Genomic DNA, 20088 nt, shown 5'->3' on the forward strand with positions numbered 1-20088 from the left:
ACAGAGGAAACTGTTGAGTGTGAAAAACCCAGCAGCATTACAGTTCTTGACAGAAACCRGTGCGCCTGGCACCTACTACCATACCCCATTCAAAGGCACACATACACAATCCATGTCGAAAGGTTTAAAAATCCTTATTTAACCTGTCTCCACCCCTTCTACACTGATTGAACATCATTAAGGGATCATAGCCTTCACCTGGATTCACCTAGTCAGTCTGTAAAAGAGCAGGTGTTCTTAATGTTTTATATACTCATATACTGTGCCTTCAGAAAGTATCCATACCACCTGACTTATTGTACATTTTGTTGTGTTACAGCCTGAATTCAAAATGAATTACTTTTATTGAAAATGAAATATAGAAATCTCTAATTTATGTAAGTATTCACACCCCTGAGTCAATACATGTTAGAATCACCTTTGGCAGCGATTACAGCTGTGAGTCTTTCTGGGTAAGTCTAAGAGTTTTGCACACCTGGATTGTACAATATTTGCACATTATTATTTTGAAAGTTCTTCAAGCTCTCTCAAGTTGATTGTTGATTATTGCTAGATTGCTATAGATTTTCAAGTTGCTTTAAGTCAAAATTGTAACTAGACCACTCAGGAACATTCAATGTCAGTAACTTGGCCTTGAATTTGTCTCCCAGTCTGTTGGAAAGCAGACTGAACCAGGTTTTCCTCTAGGATTCTGCCTGTGCTTAGCTCTATTCTGTGTCTTTATAAGGTCATTTTTACTCCTGAGCTTATTTAGGCTTGCCACAACAAAGGGTTTGAATGCTTATTGACTCAAGATTAATTTGTAAATTGAATTCCACTTTTACATTATGGGGCATTGTGTGTAGGTCAATGACACAAAATCTCAGGCTGTTAGACAATAAAATGTGGGAAAAGTCAAGGGGTGTGAATAATTTCCAAAGGCAATGTAGGTAGTAACTCACCTGCTCTAGCAGCAATGAGGTGGGTGGTTCTGCCAGGGTCTTTAGAGCGGAGCAGGAGGCCTTTTCCTATCTTTGCTCCAAGGGCCTTGGCATGGTAATTCTCCCTGGTTCTCTCCATGGGGTAATTGGTGGGGTACAGTCCAGAGAACACAATGGTGGTGCCCTCCAGGCTCCGGGCCTTCAACTCCGGGACGATCTTCCTGATGTCAGGCATCTCTGGGCGTTCCTTCCTGAGGAAGCCGTTGTAGCGGGCGTAGTATTCTCCATGGATACGCTCCAGCACCTCTTCTAGGTAGATGAGGTGGTCATCCTTGTCCACGTCCACCTCCTCCTCTTCCTCCTCCTCCATGCTCGGGTCCAGAGACTCCTCCCCCATGGTGACTCCTGACTGTTCACTGTTCTGGGACTCTGTCTCAGCCTCCCTCCGCTCTAAGCGCCCGTTCTCCTGCTCCGGGTCTGGAGGGAAGACAACCTCTGCCCCAGACGTCTCATCTGAGGTCTCCCCTACTACCGCGGAGCTGTTCTCCCCCTCCTTTCCTCCAGCCCCGCCTGATGGCTCCTCTACTGCTGCCTGCTCCGCCCCTTCCTGTTTGGACTTCTTGGTCTGGCTGGACACCCCGTCCCTCTCGTTGTCTGATGAGGGGGGTTTACCCGTAAGAGAGTCAGCGTCACTGTCGCTGGACAGGTCAAAGTCCAGGTTGCTGTTGGGCTCATGGAGGTCTGGAGGAGTGGAGGATGGAGGAAGAGGAGTGGAGGATGAGTTCACCCCACCCGGAAGGGGAGCTTCCTCCCCTGAGCCCAATGTCCTGCTGCCATCCTTCCCCTCTCCATTCCCCTCCGCTTTCATCTCATCTTTCACATTCATCCTGTCGCTCACCTGTGCTGCCGCGCTGGCCTCGGCTCCCTCGCCCTGACCCCGCTCCTCCTCCACAGCCTCGCCACCGTCCGGTTGAGTCCGTTCATTGGCTGCTGCTCCCTGAGTGGGTGAGGGTGCTGTTGACTCCCCCCTCCCTCCATTGTTGTGGTCTTTGGCCCGTTGTTTCTTAAGACCGTTACTCTGCTCCTCTGATGTAGACGACCCTCCAGATGGCCCTGTTTTAGGCCCGGTTGTCCCTGACGTTACTGCTGGTTCTGAGGCCTCTGCTGGTCGGCTGGCCTGGCTGCCTGCTAGGGTAAAACATCACAGGCTGAAAATTAGCATATTAAAACACACGCACAGACAGTTTACATACACTCAATTAGTATTTGGTAGCATTGCCTTTAAATTGTTTAACTTGGGTCAAACGTTTCAGGTAGCCTTCCACAAGCTTCCCACAATAAGTTGGGTTAATTTTGGCCCATTCCTCCTGACAGAGCTGGTGTAACTGAGTCAGGTTTTTAGGCCTCCTTGCTCGCACACGTTTTTTCAGTTCTGCCCACAAATTTTCTATTGGATTGAGGTCAGTGCTTTGTGATGGTCACTCCAATACCTTGACTTTATTGTCCTTAAACCATTTTGCCACAACTTTGGAAGTACGCTTGGGGTCATTGTCTATTTGGAAGACCCATTTGCGACCAAGCTTTAACTTCCTGACTGATGTCTTGAGATGTTGCTTCAATATATCCACATAATTTCCCCCCTCATGATGCCATCTATTTTGTGAAGTGCACCAGTCCCTCCTGCAGCAAAACACCCCCACAACACAATGCTGCCACCCCCGTGCTTCACGGTTGGGATGTTGATCTCCGGCTTGCAAGCCTCCCCCTTCTTCCTCCAAACATAACGATGGTCATTATGACCAAACAGTTCTATTTCYKTTTCATCAGACAAGAGGACATTTCTCCAAAAAGTACGATCGTTGTCCCCATGTGCAGTTGCAAACCATAGTCTGGCTTTTTTATGGCGGTTTTGGAGCAGTGGCTTCTTCCTTGTCGAGCGGCCTTTCAGGTTATGTCGATATAGGACTCGTTTTACTGTGGATATAGATACGTTTGTACCCGTTTCCTCCAGCATCTTCACAAGGTCCTTTGCTGTTCTGGGATTGATTTGCACTTTTCGCACCAAAGTACGTTCATCTCTAGGAGACGGAACGCGTCTCCTTCTTGAGCGGTATGACGGCTGCGTGGTCCCATGATGTTTCTACTTGCGTACTATTGTTTGTAAAGATGAACATGGTACCTTCAGGCATTTGGAAATTGCTCCCAAGGATGAACCAGACTTGTGGAGGTCTACAATTTATTTTCTGAGGTCTTGGCTGATTTCCTTTGATTTTCCCATTATGTCAAGCAAAGAGGCACTGAGTTGGAAGGTAGGCCTTAAAATACATCCACAGGTACACCTCCAATTGACTCAAATGATGTCAATTAGCCTATCAGAAGCTTCTAAAGCCATGACACCATTATCTGGAATTTTCCAAGCTGTTTAAAGGCACAGTCAACTTAGTGTATGTAAACTTCTGACCCACTGTAATTGTGATACAGTGAATTATAAGTGAAATAATCTGTCTGTAAACAATTGTTGGAAAAATGATGTGTCATGCACAAAGTAGATGTCCTAACTGACCAAAACTATAGTTTGTTAACAAGAAATGTGTGGAGTGGTTGAAAAACTAGGTTTAAATGACTCCAACCTAAATGTTTGTAAACTTCTGACTTCAACTGCATCTTTACTTTTACTTATGACAATTGGGTACTTTTTCCCAACACTGTGTTTTAGGAGGTGTAACTGAATGAAGGCAAATTGACCTGTGGCCACTCTGAGGCATTAAACCACAGCATTGAGAACATTGTATGCATCAGAACTATGGTTAAAGTGCACGCCTCAAGACAATGTTCTCCAAAGCACTTTATCCTCTCAGTAAATCTACTCACTATTTTGAAAACATAAATATGCCCATCACTGGGTCTGGCAGCAGAAACCAGTAAATTATAATACATTATTTATATGAACAGCATGGCGTGAAATAGATGTAAAATCTGGCTTCTCTACAGCCTCTGCATGATGAATTTTCAGGGTAGGGACTCAGGGTGGGGACAGGCAGTTCATTACAGAGCACAGTTCACAATACATGTAGACCCATCTCATCATGGTAACTTTTTATTTTGTGCTACAGTAATATAAAGACCGAATGCACGCCTAATTTACACATCTCCATCTGGCTTACAGGTGTGAACTTGTTTTTTTTAATTGGAAAGATCATATATATATATATTTTTTTTTTAAATCTTTGCTTTAAATCAGAGCAGCCAATAGAACTCAGTTACAGTTATTTATTCAGACACAACCAATGCTAGTTCTATATTATTCAAGGATATCATTAGAAATACAAAAGGACAAAGAAACGTATTTAATTTCATTTGAATGCGAGGAAGGAATGAAGCAACGAGAGAGAGAAAGAGGTAGGCTAATAACATTAGTGGAAATATTATGAAAAAGGTATATGCCTCAGCCTACTACTTATACAAATAGGACCTATTATACTTGCAAATTAAAATAACATTCGCTAGCCAATAGTTGTAACTTTGTAGGCTGCATGTTCTCTCCCTGCTTTATCATAGTTTGAACAATGTGCATAATTCCAGTACGTATAATAGAATACAGTTCACACTAAAAAAGATTAGCCTACTGGAGCTTGTTTCATTTATTTACATTTATTTATCAACATGGGCCAGCATCCCTGTGGAAAGCTTGACACATTGTAGAGTCCATGCCCAGAAGAATTGAGGCTATTCTGAGGGCAAAAGGAGGTGCAACTCAATATTAGGAAGGTGTTCCTAATGTTTAGTATACTCTGTGTGTGTGTACACACAAACTGAATGAAAATAAACGCAGTTTTAACGATTTACAGTTCATATAATAATCATTAAATTGAAATAAATTAGGCGCCAATCTATGGATTTCACATGTTTGGGCAGGGGTGCAGCCATGGGTGGGCTTGGGAGGGCACAGGCCCACCCACTTGGGAGTCAAGCCCACCCACTGGGAGGCCATGTCCAGCCAATCAATTATTTTTATCCACAAAATAGTTTTATTAGACAGAAATACTCAGTTTAAATCAGCTGTCCGGGTGGCTGGTCTCAGACGATCCCACAGGTGAATAAGTCAGATGTGGAGGTCCTGGGCTGGCATGGTTGGACATACTGTCAAAATCTGTTTGGATTTTAGCACCCTTTGCCTTGATGACAAACGTTGGAGACAACTTATGGTAGAGAAATTAACATTAAATTCTCTGGCAACAGCTCTGGTGGACATTCCTGCAGTCAGCATGCCAATTGCATGCTCCCTCAAATTGAGACATCTGTGGCATTGTGTTGTGTGACAAAATTGGCCTTTTATTGTCCCCAGCATAAGGTGCACCTGTGTAATGATCATGCTGGTTAGTCAGCTTCTTGATATGCCAAAACTGTCAGGTGGATGGATTATCTTGGCAAAGTAGAACAATTTTAGACAAATACGTTTCTTTGTGCGTATGGAAAATTTCTACACAATTGCATTTTATTGACAGCAATTAGAATGCACAGATATACCATGACAAGATCCTGAAGCCCATTGTCATGTCATTCATCCGCCACCATCACCTCATGTTTCAGCATGATAATGTACGGCCCCATGTCGCAAGGATCTGTACACAATTCCTGGAAGCTGAAAATGTCCCAGTTCTTCCATGGCCTGCATACTCAGACTTGTCACCCATTAAGCATGTTTGGGATACTCTCGATCAACGCATACAAAAGCGTGTTCCAGTTCCCATCAATATCCAGCAACTTTGCACAGCCATTGAAGAGTGGAACAACATTCCAAAGGCCACACTCAACAGCCTGAACAACTCTAGCGAAGGAGATGTGTTGCGCTGCATGAGGCAAATGGTCATCACACAATATACTGACTGGTTCTGATCCACGCCCCTAACTTTTTTTATTAAGGTATCAGTGACCAACATATGTGTTCCTAGTCATGTGAAATTAATAGATTAGGGTCTAATTTATTTATTTAATTTGACTGATTTCCTTATATGAACTAAGTCAGTAAAAGCTTTGAAATTGTTGGAAATTGCATTCATAATTTTGTTCAGTGTCTCAAAAGTTTTGGGAAGAGTTAGTAAAGTTTTCCTCTTATTCACCAACAGTCACAATTTGTCCTGTTTTGAGGTTCAGAACATTCTCGTGAACGAAACGGATTAAAGTTTTAGTGTGATGCTGCATCACGAGGAGTTTTGTGGCTGACGGTAGTTCACTGTGATCTAATTTGGCTTTGTATGAATCATTTAACCCTCGCTCCACAGAGCTGCATTCTGTCAGTCTTAAGACTGGAAGGTGCCATTGGAAAGTGCCACATTTTAGGGGTTTGTTTCATCAGCTGAAGCTGTGGTTGTACTGATGTAAAAATCTGTTGGAATAAGAAGATTAAAACAAGACATTATTGCTGCAGAATTAATTGCCCTTTTTCTGTTGTCTTTAACAAAGTCAATGGCCCGTGAAAGATTAATCATCGGAAGTTTTACCAAGTATATCCAAACAGTTTGTTCTTTTCTTTGTCGACATTCCACAGCTAATTGCTCTGTATTTATTTTCATTTAGTGAACCTTGATAAACAATCCTTTAAAGAGAAGCATCTCATTTAGGTCCTCAGCGATGCGTTAAATACCACAACAACTTAACGAATTCCTCTTTCTGCATCGGGGTTCCTGCTGATGCAAAACTTGTTGGTGTGATGAGAAAGAGGGGAAAAAAGGAGCCTGAAGAGTGACTTGTATCTGGTTCATCCTGAGATTCTGAAGTAATTCGTCCCAATAAACATGTGGAAGTCATTTCTAACAGTGTCTAAACTTTCTTTCATCTGCTTTGTTTCCATAGAGCCCGGCCCTGCTCCTGGATGGGTGAGGTCCCTGCCAACCCAATCGGCGAGTGAAACGCCACCCCATCGCCTTCCAACCAGGACCCCCTGGGTCATCCAGAGGAGCAGCAGGGATGTACCAGGAGGTGGCCTTCCTAGCGGGCAGCATGGAGAAAGAGTTCACGCCCTTCCATTTTCCCCTGGAGAACCAGTGGGAGGTGGTAACTAAGGGTGCGTTCAGCCGTCATCAAAGTTGGCGGGATCAGGTACCATAATCAACAGAATCAAGAGTTCCTGTGTTCATTTCGATAATCAAWAGTCCATAATCAGAAGTCTTTGGGTGCAAGATTTAAAAGACAAATCGGGGCATAGGTCTTGCTGCTGCTAAAGAGCATTATAAAACTTGGGAATATTTCAGCACATTGGACGAAATCATGGAGGTGTGTGACGACTACGACGACGTGTGCCAGGAGAACTTCTTCGACTAAAGCCTCCACTCTTCTGGAAAGGCTTTCCACCAGATCTTAGAACATTGCTGCAGGGACTTGCTTCCATTCAGCCACAAGAGCATTAGTGAGGTCGGGCACTGATGTTGTGCGATAAAGCCTGGCTTGCAGTCAGATGATTCAATTCATCCCAAAGGTGTTCAATGGGGTTGAGGTCAGGGCTCTGTGCAGGCCAGTCAAGTTCTTCCACACCAATCTCAACAAACCATTTCTGTATGGACCTCCTTTTGTGCACAGGGGCATTGTCTTGCTGAAACAGGAAAGGGCCATCCCCAAACTGCTGCCACAAAGTTGGAAGCACAGAATCGTCTTTACTGTTATTGTATGCTGTAGCGTTAAGATTTCCCTTCACTGGAACTAAGGGGCCTAGACCGAACCATTAAAAACAGCCCTAGAGCATTATTCCTCTACCACTAAACTTTACTGTTGGCACTAAGCATTGTGGCAGGTATCGTTCTCCTGGCATCCGCCAAACCCAGATTCATCCGTCGGACTGCCAGATGGTGAAGCGTGATTCATCACTCCAGAGAACGCGTTTCCAGAGTCCAATGGCGGCGAGCTTTACACCACTCCAGCTGACACTTGGCATTGCGCATGGTGATTTTAGGCTTGTGTGCGGCTGCTCGGCCATGGAAACTAATTTCATGAAGCTCCCGACCAACAGTTATAGTGTGCGGACGTTACTTCCAGAGAAAGTTTGGAACTTGGTCGTGATTGTGGACAGATGATTTTTACGCTCTACGCGCTTCAGCACTCAGCGGTCCCGTTCTGTGAGCTTGTGTGGCCTACCACTTCGTGGCTGAGCCGTTGTTGCTCCTAGACGTTTCCACTTCACAATAACAACACTTATAGTTGACCGGCGCAGCTCTAGCACGGCAGAAATTTGACAAACTGACTTGTTGGAAAGGTGGCATCCTATGATGGTGCTACGTTGAAAGTCACTGAGCTCTTCAGTAAGGCCATTCTACTACCAAAGTTTTCTATGGAGATTCCATGGCTGTGTGATCAATTTTATGCACCTGTCCGCAACATCGTGGCCGAAATAGCTGAATCCGCTAATTTGAAGGGCTGTCCATATACTTTTGTGTATATAGTGTATTTATATGCTTTATAATGCTTTTGAATGACACTTCCTGTTTTGGCGGAAAATAACGGGTTACCCGGGAGAAAAGTGATTTATTCTTCTCGGGATGGAACATTTGTAAAATACCAGGAAAATATTAAACCCTAGTCCATGTGATGTGACGGAAAACAGCAGCACTTCCCTAATTGATCTAACAGCCTGTGTGTGTGTGTGTGTGTTATTCTCCAGGGAGCCCAGAGAAGCACTCTCCGTCCTTTGTGGCTTGTCCTGTTTCTCTACTGCTAATCAAAAAATCTCTATACAGATCTCCTCTATGAGAGGCTCTCTGAGAAAAGAACCCAATGCCTTCCCTACTCCCTCCTGAGACTAAGATGGTAATCACGGTTCAGATGAACCCATCTCATTATGGCTACCCAGGCTTGGTGCTTGAGTATGAATACAGTGTTGATGATTAGGTCTTAAGGATCGGTTGCTCCAATTCCTTCTTTATAACAGATCAGATTGATTCATTCATTCAGAAAGTCGATAAAAAGTATTTGGATTCTGCTCAACCCTGGCCTTTGGGTATGATCATTTTCCTGACTATTCTCAAGGTTCTAAAAGGTAGTTTAACACCATTCTCACAGAAAGGTCGCCAAATGTTCCCCTGTCACCTCCATGCCTTCTCCCTCTCGCCTCTGTGCTGAGAGGATCATAACTTAACACGACTACATAACTTAAAACTTCCTCACCTTCCTGCCACCCCATCTGTTGGGATCATAACAGTTATGTATCACAAACATTTCTCTTAAAAACTTCACCCTCCCACTGCGGCGCTGCAGTCTGCCACACAGGAAAGTGGTGCATGGGTTGATGCAAATTAAATCAAAACAGTGAGACGTGATAAGGGGTACCTTGTGGCCAGAACTCCATTTGCAGCCAGAGAACCAGGATGAGTACACATTCCTTAAGTGCTCATCAAACCACTTCCTCCTCTTCCCCTCTGAACTTGGTCACCAGAGGGTTTTTAAGTTTGTAGTGTTTTTTTGTTGAGTGTTTGTAACACTGACAAAGCACTAAATGCCCTTATAAGGATTGTTTTAATAGAGCACTGTGCTTTATCATTTATTGACCAGTTCACAACAAAAGTCCACCGTTCAGTTAAGCTCATTGTCTTTCGACCCTGTATACCGTACCTTTCCTTCCCTGCTGAGCCTCTTTAGACCCGGGCGGGGCGTTGATGTCTCCTGTCCCCTTGAAGTAGATGTATTTCTTCACAGTGATCAGGTTGGGAGCAAACTTCCACACATCCTCCCGGTCATCTATAATACATACCATCGAGTCTCCACATGGGAACAGATTCCTGAGGGGTAGAGATAAAGAGAGTGCGAGAGATTAGGGAGTGAGAGAGCACATGATCGAGAGACAGAAGGAAAGAGTTAGATATAAGTTAAACTGGCAGTAACAGAGCAAAATGCTAGGCCCTCGCTCTACCATTACCCAGTCCTAGGCTACATCCCAAATGGTAGCCTATAACCTATGGGCCCCGGTCAAAAGTAATTTAAAGGGAATACGCTGCCATTTGTGAAGGACTACCCCTCCAGGTTACAAGTGAATTCTGGCTCTCACTCTTACAAATAATTATCTGAACATCATAACTATACAACCACAGTTTCTACCATTAGGACTTAGAGGATGGTTCTAAAGGGCTTCCTATAACAGGAGTCACTGATTAGAAGAAATGTTGCATGGCGATGGGCTATTCCCTCTGCTCATCTATAGCACAGTCATGCTAGAGCTGGATGGCTCAGTTTTATAGTGCTGTATTGTCTGTGGAGACAACAAAGTGACTTCAGATTACTTGACTGCTGCCAGGTTTTAATCAACACTAAGTTCTAGTGTTTCAAATCATTATAGGAATCCCCTCAGTTGAATTCTTCAGCGGTAGTGGCTGAGCGGAAATCAAATTCTCCCAATTCCACAGGAGATCTTCCTTGAGTGAATGCATTTGATCCAAAGTGTCAAAATGAAAGATACCTGTTATGTCCTTTTCCTATTGGAAAGAGTCTTCTTAAAATGTCCTAGCTGAAATCGCTATTAGTATGTGTGTCAAAGTGTGCTGCATGAACTTCAAAGCGGTATGTGCTAGCAGCTCTGCCAGACAGAGAACCAGATCTGACCTCAGGTTCCCTGTCTTGGAGAAGGGGTCGATGCATTCGTCTCTGGACAGGATCCTGTGGGAAAACAGCTTCATCTCAGGGTCCAGGAAGCCTGCAGAGTCAGACACACCACAAGAAGAGCATCTTAAAATGGACTCATATATATATATATATAAATAAGAGAGAGACAGACAGAGAGAGCTTGGTTAGTGTGGCAGGGGGTTTGGTTCCACACGCTGGGCCGCAGCAGAGAGCAGACTCGACTGCATTAAACATCCTATTTAAGAGAGCTCCGTGGAAAAGCAGGATGTATTCAGAAAAGTGAAGGTGCCGTTTTGCCAAACAGCCAATTTCCATTACTCCCCGGCCATCTGGAGCTACACAGAGTAGCATTCCAACAACAAAGCTTTTGAGTCAATTTAGAGCCAAATCTCATGTTGTTTTGCTACACAAGTTCTTCAATTTAATCTCAAACGAAATTGCTTGGCATCGGTGTGTGTGTGTGTGTGTGTGTGTGTGTGTGTGTGTGTGTGTGGGGTGGAGGGTCTCTGTATACTCAGTGGGCTCATTAAAACATCAAGGGTTTGAGATGAGAACTAAATGCTGGCTGGGTCTTATCAGTTCCTCTTTAGAAGCTGTACAATAATACGTGTCTGGAGGAGCAACAAAGACTGGCTTTGATGGAGCATCTACATCCCCACTGCACAACAAACACCTCGCTACCTGCTTGCTATTAAACCACAGAGAAGAGAGAACACAGGTGGGCAGGCGTCTACTAAAGCACAACAACAACAAACCCATCTACCTGTAGAAACAGACAGATGCACAGTGACCTCTATGCTCCACAGACTAATTACTACATTCATTATTCATTCACTTCCAACGTTCAGCATAGACATGTATTATAGAATAACATCTAATTGATAGCGAAGGATTGTCTCCAAACTTTGACGGGCCAAAGTTCATCTCTATAACCCAAATGCAGATAATTAGATTCATAAAAAGCTCAAACGTGTATTATAATTTACTGTGAAGTGAGATTGATCTGAGCCTAGCTGTTGGGAAAAACACTACAGTAGAGCCCTGTATTATCGCAGGACTCCAGAGTTACCCGCAGGACCCAACAGAGAAGTGTGCTGCACGGTCAGAATGGTCCATGCTGCGGGCGGTCAGAAAGACCAATTATTTCATAACGGTCGTTCCACCGTTTTAAATGCGCTGTGAATCGTTATAAAACCACTTATTACACAAATCCCTCTGCCATCTGGCCGCTTGTGTCCCTCTCCTCGCCTCTAACTGGGGCTCGGTTACACAACCGGCTGGCGCGCCTGCTTCAAACAGTGGCGGCAAAAACAATTATCCGATGGGACTCAGTTTGTGATGAATTATGAAAGGAATTATCAGCTTGCAGTTCTCACTGGAAAGTCTGTGGTCATTTTCTAAAGGTAATGAAATAATGGCTAATATGATTGGGAACTAGTCAGCCTATCAATAACCTTCCCTTTCTCTTACTGACAGTTCGAGTTGAGATGAACTCGTTCCTCATTTTTTTTCTTTCTGTCTTGCAGTGACTTTTTGTCTGGGCTACTTCAAATGAGTGTGTTTACACTGGTGTTTTAATAAAATTACTTTATTCCAAACATGCAAATACCTTATGAAATCACGCATTTATTGCAAATTCTAAATGAATAAGACGGTAGATGTGTAATTTTGACATTGCAGGACTGTGGGCAGGAGCTGGATGAGATCTGGAGGGAGCAGGTGGGATGTATCCTAAAAAACCTGCGGAGGCAGGAGGGCAAAAAGTACCCAATAGTCATACTTGAGATTTTATTTTTTTATACCTTAATAGAAAATGACTCAAGTAAAAGTCACCCAGTAAAACACTATTTGAGTAAAAGTATTTAGTTTTAAATATACTTAAGTATCAAAAGTTTAAGTATAAATCATTTTAAATTCCTTATATTAAGCAAACCAGATGGCACAATTTTATTTAAGTATAGCCAGGGTCACACCAACATAATTTTCAAATTAAGCATTTGTGTTTAGTGAATCCGGCAGATCAGGTAGTAGGGATGACATGACCAAGGATGTTCTCTTGATAAGTGCGTAAATTTGATCATTTTCCTGTCCTGCAAGCCATTCAAAATGTAACGAGTACTTTTGGGTGTCAGGGAAAATGTATGGAGTAAAAAGTACATTATTTTCTTTAGGAATGTAGTGAAGTAAAAGTTGTCAAAAATAAAAATAGTAAAGTACAGACACCAAAAAAAACTTTAAAGTACAAACGTTTTTTTAACTTAATAAGTACTTTAACCACTGCAGTCGGCTTTGTTAGGCTTACCGCTGGAACACACCCAAATACACAATTTACACACACAAAGAGAAGTCAGCTCAGACAGATCTAGCTCAGAAGCCCAGCTCATGAGCTCCATCAGCAGTAGATTTTAATTTAGAATGGAAAACGAATGCGTTTATGCAACAAATGTTAGTGCATCGAATCGTATCGCACTGATTCGTTCTTCTAATCAAACCAAATCTTTCCTGTATCTAGATAGATATCTAAATCGTCTTGAAACGGAAAGATGCACCTCCCTACTATATAGAGGATAGGGTGACATGTGACACAGCCCCAGAGAATCTGAGTACAGAATGAACCTGACACACAAACTGAAGGTAAATGCTCCCCTCTAGTGGCCACTCCGACTTCAAAGCTCAGGATTTGCCTCTACAATGCTGAGATCAATCATATTGAGACATGTCTGTTAGTCTTGTTAGGTGACTAACTTCTCAATCTGGGGAGTGTGTAAACAAACATTRAAATAAAAAAAATTCTCACCTATAATGCAGACAGCATTCAGGCATTAAGTCTAGATCTATATTTCCGTAGTGATTTTACAGAGGATGTAGGCCCGGTGGGTTAACTGCCTTGCTCAGGGGCAGAACGACAGATTTTTACCTTGTCAGCTCAGGGATTTGATTCAAAGGGGTTTGGTTAAATACGGAAAACACATTTCAGTTGAATGCCCCCTCTCCTAGATGATTGTGTGTTTAAATTAATCTGGCATTTAGACTCTGTGCTCTCACACTTTTGGCATTTACGTGATGGTTGTTTTTTGCACTTTTGATACTTTTTGCATTACTTACTGTACATCTAATTATATAGTGATTCAACGTAGGCGTAATTATCAGAGAATGTTAAGTACCTGCTAGTGTTTGTGTGTGTAATTACCTGCGATGGTGTGTGCATAGAGGCGGCTTCCGAAGGTGAAGACATGCAGCTCGTAGAGCTTGGCGATCTTCTCCAGGAAGTCTTTGCAGTGCGGACGCAGTCGCGTGTGTAACATGGGCTCCCCCCGTCCCAGCTGGAAGTGGAAGATTCCCTGTGGAACAAGAGCAGAGGCATGGGCAGAACCATCAATGTTTTGTTCTAGCTACATAACCACCAGTGTTTTTTTATAGACTATTTAATACCAAACCCTCAGCAAAGCCTGGGACAGAGAAACACCAAACAACCTATTTTTCATAGGCCAGAGAAAAGGATTTGAGATACACATACCTTGTTGGACATGCGCTGGCAGTGATGCTCGGTGGTGTGGATCAGGGTTTGGTCCAGATCAACCATCAGAACCAGCTTCTTGTTCCTGTGGAGTCTCTGCTGGTCCTCTCTGCCCAGCTGCTCTGCTTGCTGTGTGGGGGACAAATCACACAGACCCGGCATTCATAAAAAGGGGGCCCACGACAAAACTGTCTCTATTAAATTGAAAGTTGCATTCCAACGACACAGAGGTATTTCTACAAGGTCACATTATCGTCAGAGGAAACATCTTCTAGTGCCATGACACCGCCGAGCCTCACCTCAGAGCTGACCATCAACTCAGGGACACTGTGCACCATGGAAACATTTGCCGTGGAGATGAGAGCCTGCTGCCTCCCATTATTGGTCTGCATCCTGAGAGAAAGAGAGAATCCACTTAGCAACGCATCCTCAATGGATAAGAGGTAACCTACAACTAAGAGTTAAGCCCATTTGTTCAAATGTTTTGAATATGCCAATTGAAATTCTAGCATGGAATAAGTTTGTTTGTTTATGTGTGTGTACACTTACTGTGTGAGGTCCTGGCCACATTCAGCACACAGGCCTTTCATCACAATGGGATGGCTGCATTCTTCTACTCTTACAACCACAACACTGGAAGAGAAGAGGCACTTGAGACCGCAGCATAATGGTTTCCCCCTTAAAATCCTTAAGAGTTTATTGACGCACCCGTGGAATGTGGCCGAGCTACAGCGCTGTTGGTCAGACCAGGAGACGTATGTAGCGTCCGAACGGTTTGGCCTACTAACTAATATACCACTATGAAAAGATGACTCTCACCAACATGATGGTGTTCTCCGTTTTGCTCTACAACCCTCACAGGTCTCGTTATTTTAATGAATGGAAGTAGTTTTGTGCCAACAAAGAAAAGGGGTTAAATATGTGTAGTCATAAAGGCCAAATTCAATATATATATATATAAATATATATATATATATATATATATCTTGGGATACCTACAGGAGCCCTACAATTCAAAATCAAATAGCTAAATGATCTATGATATGACCATATTTTTTTTAACCCCTTTTCTCCCAAATGTTGTGATATCCAAATCGGTAGTTAGTCTTGTCCCATCGCTGAAACTCCCGTACGGACTAGGGAGAGTCGATGGTCGAGAGCCATGCGTCCCCCCGAAACAACCCTGCCAAGCTGCAGTGCTCGCTTAACCCGGAAGCCAGCCACACCAATGTGTCGGAGGAAACACTGTACAGCTGGCGACCGAAGTCAGCGTGCATGAGCCCGGCCAGCCACAAGGAGTCGCTAGAGCGCAATGGGAAAAGGACATCCCGGCTGGCCAAACCCTCCCTTAACGACACTGGGTCAATATTGCACCGTCTTATGGGTCTCCCGGTCGCGACACAGCCTGGGATCGTACCCGGGTCTGTAGTGATGCAGTGCCTTAGACCGCTGTGTCACTCGGGAGGCCGGTATGACCATCTTCAAACAATTCCATATGTCAGCTTAGTAACTCAGTAGAAAAGCAACGATTTTTATGGGCGGTTTCCCGGACAGAGTTTAATTTAAATCAGATTAACGATGTGCACATGGTGCTGACCCGAGGATGCTTCAAAAACCAGAGATGGGACAGTAATATATAATCATTGTGTGGAATTGGAGCACGTCACCTAAACCAAACAATGGACGAGGTAAAAGAAAATCTTAATTTCAGTGACGTTAAAAAAAAAATTTTTTTTTAAATTGTGTCAAACTACCCCATTATTGAGAACAAACAGCATGATACATCAACAGAAAACAAGAAAAAGAATGCCTGGACTACCATTTGTAATGAATTCAACTCAAATTAAAAAGTACACTACAACAACTTCCGGTAAGATACTGTATTTACTGTTGGCCCACTTTTACAACTCTGAGACAACACAGTGGGGCCTGAATGTATGTGTGACAGAAATGTAACAAACAATATCATACATAATTATTCATATAATTTCAATAACATCTTGTCTTCCTACGGTCCTATGGAAATACAAAAATCTACTTAAACAAGACAAATGCTGTTGCACGTAGGAAGCATTTCAAGACTGGTGGCGGACCGCTGTTAAAACAGGGGAGGCAGGTAGCCTAGTGGTTAGTGTTGGGCCAGTAACCGAACGGTTGCTGGATCGAATCCCCGAGCTGACAAGGTAAAAATCCACTGTTCCCCAGTAGGCTGTCATTGTAAATAATAATTTGACCTTAACTGACTTGCCTAGTTAAATAAAGGTTAAAAAGTTTTTGAAAGAAGACCAAAGACAGATGAGCTGGGGGACTTGTTGACCGGGATCATTGTTAGTCAGCAACCCCTTGAAGGTATCCCCGATGATGACCATTTGGACAGATTGGGGACTGTTCCAATCCTCATTTGGTAAGACACATTCATTCAACATGTGCCATCCCAGCACTGCAGGGAATATGTAATGTCAGTCATCTTTTGCACTCCCATAATAAAAATGTAACAAACTCAACTCTTTAATAAATGATGTTCTCTAATGCAGCAATGTAATAATTTTCTTGAGGCAGATGATCACTATAGCTTGGAGGGGATAAGACAGGATGAAGTTCAGCCCGCTACATCTGCAGCAGCCAGAAGGGCAGATTGTCACTAACCGGGCCGGAGGACAAAGAAGCTGCGCATGCATGAGAAACTGGCCTTGGAATTTCATGAGCGCAACCTAAATGTATTTAAAGGAGCATGATATGAAGATGCAAATCCCTCATGTTGAGTTGGCTATGAAGGAGGAGAGAAACATGAAGCAGCAGCAGTACCAATGTTCTTCTCAAACCAGCACCAGTTTGGGGTCCCAATATTTCCATTTGTGAATTAAAAACCATGCTGTTTGAGTTAATTGTGAATGCAGCATCTTCTTGGTTGAAAGTGTAATGTGTTTCTGAGACTGGAAATGACTCTTACATACACCAAACACCTCTGGTGCAGATATTAGCTGGGTTGTACCGTTGTTGCTCAGGTCCTATTGCATGATGATAGGGGGTGACCAAGAAGTTGATCTGTGCATACCCACTGTCGTCAAGTATGATTCCACTAGGTTGTCCTCTTTCAAGCTGAGCATACAATGAGGCGTTTTGGAAAATCCTTGAGTCATGAGTTCAATGTGCAACAATGTTGGAGAACTGCAAACACCATGTACATTTATTGAGAACCAGTTTTTACGATTCCTGTACTCCACAGCATCTGCTGTAGAGGGACACTTGATGGGAATATGACATTCATCTATACAGCCAATGACTCCAGGGAAGTTCCCATATTCATAGAACTCTACCTGGTAGTTGGCTTGGGCAGCAGCATCAGGGAACTTTATGTAATTGTCTTTCAGTTCACATATAGCATTGCAAACTTTGTGGACTATGTTGCATACAGTCAGTTCACTTACACCGCACAAATCTCCTGTTTCACAATGGAAGGTTCCAGATTCCAAAACCTCAAGGTGAATAGTACTTGTAGGGAAGTGCCTTCCCCTAAGAGAGTTAGATGAAAGTCTTGGCTCAAGCAAACAAATGTCAGCTGCATTAGCTTTGTATATACGGAAACGGTCACCGAAATGGATGTGATCTAAATCATTCAGTGAGTTGATCCTGTCTATAACCGCCCTTCTGTCTGGCCTTGGTAGTGCTCTTTGATCGTCATTGAAATAGTCCAGGTAATCCATTCTCCTCCATTGCCAAGGTCAACCTGGGGGCCAACATCCATTCATCTGAAGTTAAACCTGCCCCTGGACATGTTTAAATTCATCTTAAATCTAGATTAACTAATTGTCCTTCTAGAAATCAGACTTTAAATCTAGACTAGGTCAAATCTGAGACTATTTGAAACCATATCTAAGAAATGCAATTTCAGATAGTCCAGGTTGATACTGCCCCTTAAAATGTTAAAGGTGCTACACAGGGTTTTAAAAATGTTTTTTTTTGCTTTGTAATTTCCAAAAATGTCCATAAAATATGTCACTAATAGTGGAATGATAGTGTTTCACAGTATTACTTAGCCACAAGTATTGTGATATTCGCCAAACTGGGAAAGCTGTTTAGACTTTTTCGGCTGTGTTTTCTAATGAAATAACTAATTTCCTGGTTGAGAAAAATCTACACTTTTCGGTCAATTTGATCATTGTACCATCTAAACAAAAAATTATAGTTTTTACAGCCGTTTGAAGCTGGTGGACCAAAAACTCTTGAATCATAGATGGTACAACGATCCCTTACGCTATTCAGTGCTTATTTTTTTTACAAACTGAAATTGAGCTAACAGTGTACAATGTTAGCAACCAAGAAATGACAGACATTCCACTAGATAACACAGCCAAAGTCAGAACAGCTTTCCCTGTTTGACAACAGATGCTGCTCCATCAGGAGAAATCAATAGAGGAATATCCCAGCCAATCTCAACACTGGTGGGTAAATAACTGTGAAACACTATCATTACACTATTTGCACACACACTTGCTAGCTTAACATAAGGAATTTGAAATGATTTATACTTTTACGTTAGATACTTAAGTATATTTAAAACCAAACTTTTAATCAAGCAGTATTTTACTGGGTGACTATTACTTGAGTCATTTTCTATTTGTTACACAAATTCATAACACCAAAATGTTTTCTGAGGCTCAAGCGGAACAAAGTATTCGAAGTTCTTCTTCCCCAAAAAAGTGCTCGAGCGTGCAAATTCGACATTTTCGATACCATGTGGATGATGTCATGTACGTAGTACTACAATATTGGGCCAGTTCGTTTTGCATGGCCCGGTGCCCCTTGTGGGTGGAGATTTCACTTACGGACCAATGGAATGGTCTAAAATAAACAAACTCGGCTCACCAGGGCACCGGGCCATGCAAAACGAACACGTTAATGTACATGATCCATCCAGCTGTTGTAGAGATCGGCGCTCCAGCACACGCATTGGGTTAGCATAGCTAGCTAGCGTTACCATTTATTAGCTAGGCTAATTAGCTATGCTACTACGAATCTGGTCTATAAGTAACAACATTAGCTAACGAACATAGTATATGCAACACACTATAACAAATTGCTGACATAGGCAACAGTCTATATAGCTAACGTTAGTTAGCTTGCAGACTCACCCAGGCGATATGACTTGTCCAAGTTGACAGCATAGCTCTTTCACCACTCCAGCTCGGTCCGATTTCAGCTTCTTCTCTGACAGCCGATTGGGCTGTTCTGGAGGATGGGACCCGGCCTCTTTCTCCGGTGGGATGGGAGCACATAACGCCAACACCGAATCCACATTGACGAGGGAACCGGGTTTGACTTTCCATTCCAGCAGCCGCATAGGACGCGCTGCTATTGGGCAGCGGATCTCCGCCACTTGCGCCATGGGGCCCTGTGCTGCCCCGCCACCGCCGGAATCTGCGGGCTCCTCCATCAGTTTCGCGCTTCAAATCCCTTTAAACTCTGGGCACAGGTCAAGCAAAGATATATATCAGAGTCGCGGGGAATTCGGTTTATCATAAATTATTGAAACTGAGCTAAGAAACAAAAACAAACGTACCACTGATGTTTGAAACACAACGATGCAAGAACACAGACCGATAGTTTAGCTTCTTTCGCTCTTCCCGCCCGTAAACAGGAAACACAAGACTGCAGCGGCGACGACAGTCAGAGAGCTTCCGGTGGCTCTGATGACAGAGGTCCTTTCTACTTTCACTGAGTTCCACAGAACATCAATTTAAGTCCATTTAAATACTTTGATCAATGGAAGCAACAGCTAGCTTCCATTTGTGTTTGAATAGATGTGTCAGTTTGAGAGTCATACACAGCATGTCAAAGAGAAGTTGAAGTTGGGATGATCATGTAAACAAAATGCAAAAAAAATCCAATGGAAGATGCAACATCATGCTGTTTTGTTTTCCACTCACACATTGTTTTCTAAGCCTTTAAAGCTCTGGGGACATCCCTTGATGGGCTCTACCTGATATGATGTAAGATGATGTAATATATAAATCATGCATCTACTCCTGGTGACAACTAGTAGAGTTG

General features: G+C 43.1%; 1 protein-coding gene across 3 annotated transcripts in view; it reads right to left on the reverse strand.

Annotated features, from left to right (window-relative positions):
- LOC111955735 (RNA polymerase II subunit A C-terminal domain phosphatase) overlaps positions 1-19748 on the reverse strand; it is a 116208-nt gene extending 96460 nt beyond the window's left edge. The window contains exons 1-9 of one of the 3 annotated variants that reach the window (XM_023976039.2): positions 19601-19741; positions 19173-19503; positions 14590-14673; positions 14340-14433; positions 14041-14169; positions 13714-13864; positions 10503-10593; positions 9519-9685; positions 942-2108 (exon numbers count right to left, since the gene is read on the reverse strand). In XM_023976039.2, coding sequence (XP_023831807.1) covers positions 942-2108; positions 9519-9685; positions 10503-10593; positions 13714-13864; positions 14041-14169; positions 14340-14433; positions 14590-14673; positions 19173-19474 — 2185 coding nt within the window. In that variant the 5' untranslated portion in view covers positions 19475-19503; positions 19601-19741. Of the gene's footprint in view, positions 1-941; positions 2109-9518; positions 9686-10502; positions 10594-13713; positions 13865-14040; positions 14170-14339; positions 14434-14589; positions 14674-19172 lie in introns of all 3 variants that reach the window. The other 2 variants (XM_023976040.2, XM_023976041.2) reach the window with 2 other exon arrangements.
- Between the last annotated feature and the right edge of the window lie 340 nt (positions 19749-20088).

The sequence above is a fragment of the Salvelinus sp. IW2-2015 genome, linkage group LG31 (genome assembly GCF_002910315.2).
Source record: "Salvelinus sp. IW2-2015 linkage group LG31, ASM291031v2, whole genome shotgun sequence".
NCBI classification, from domain to species: Eukaryota; Metazoa; Chordata; class Actinopteri; order Salmoniformes; family Salmonidae; genus Salvelinus; species Salvelinus sp. IW2-2015.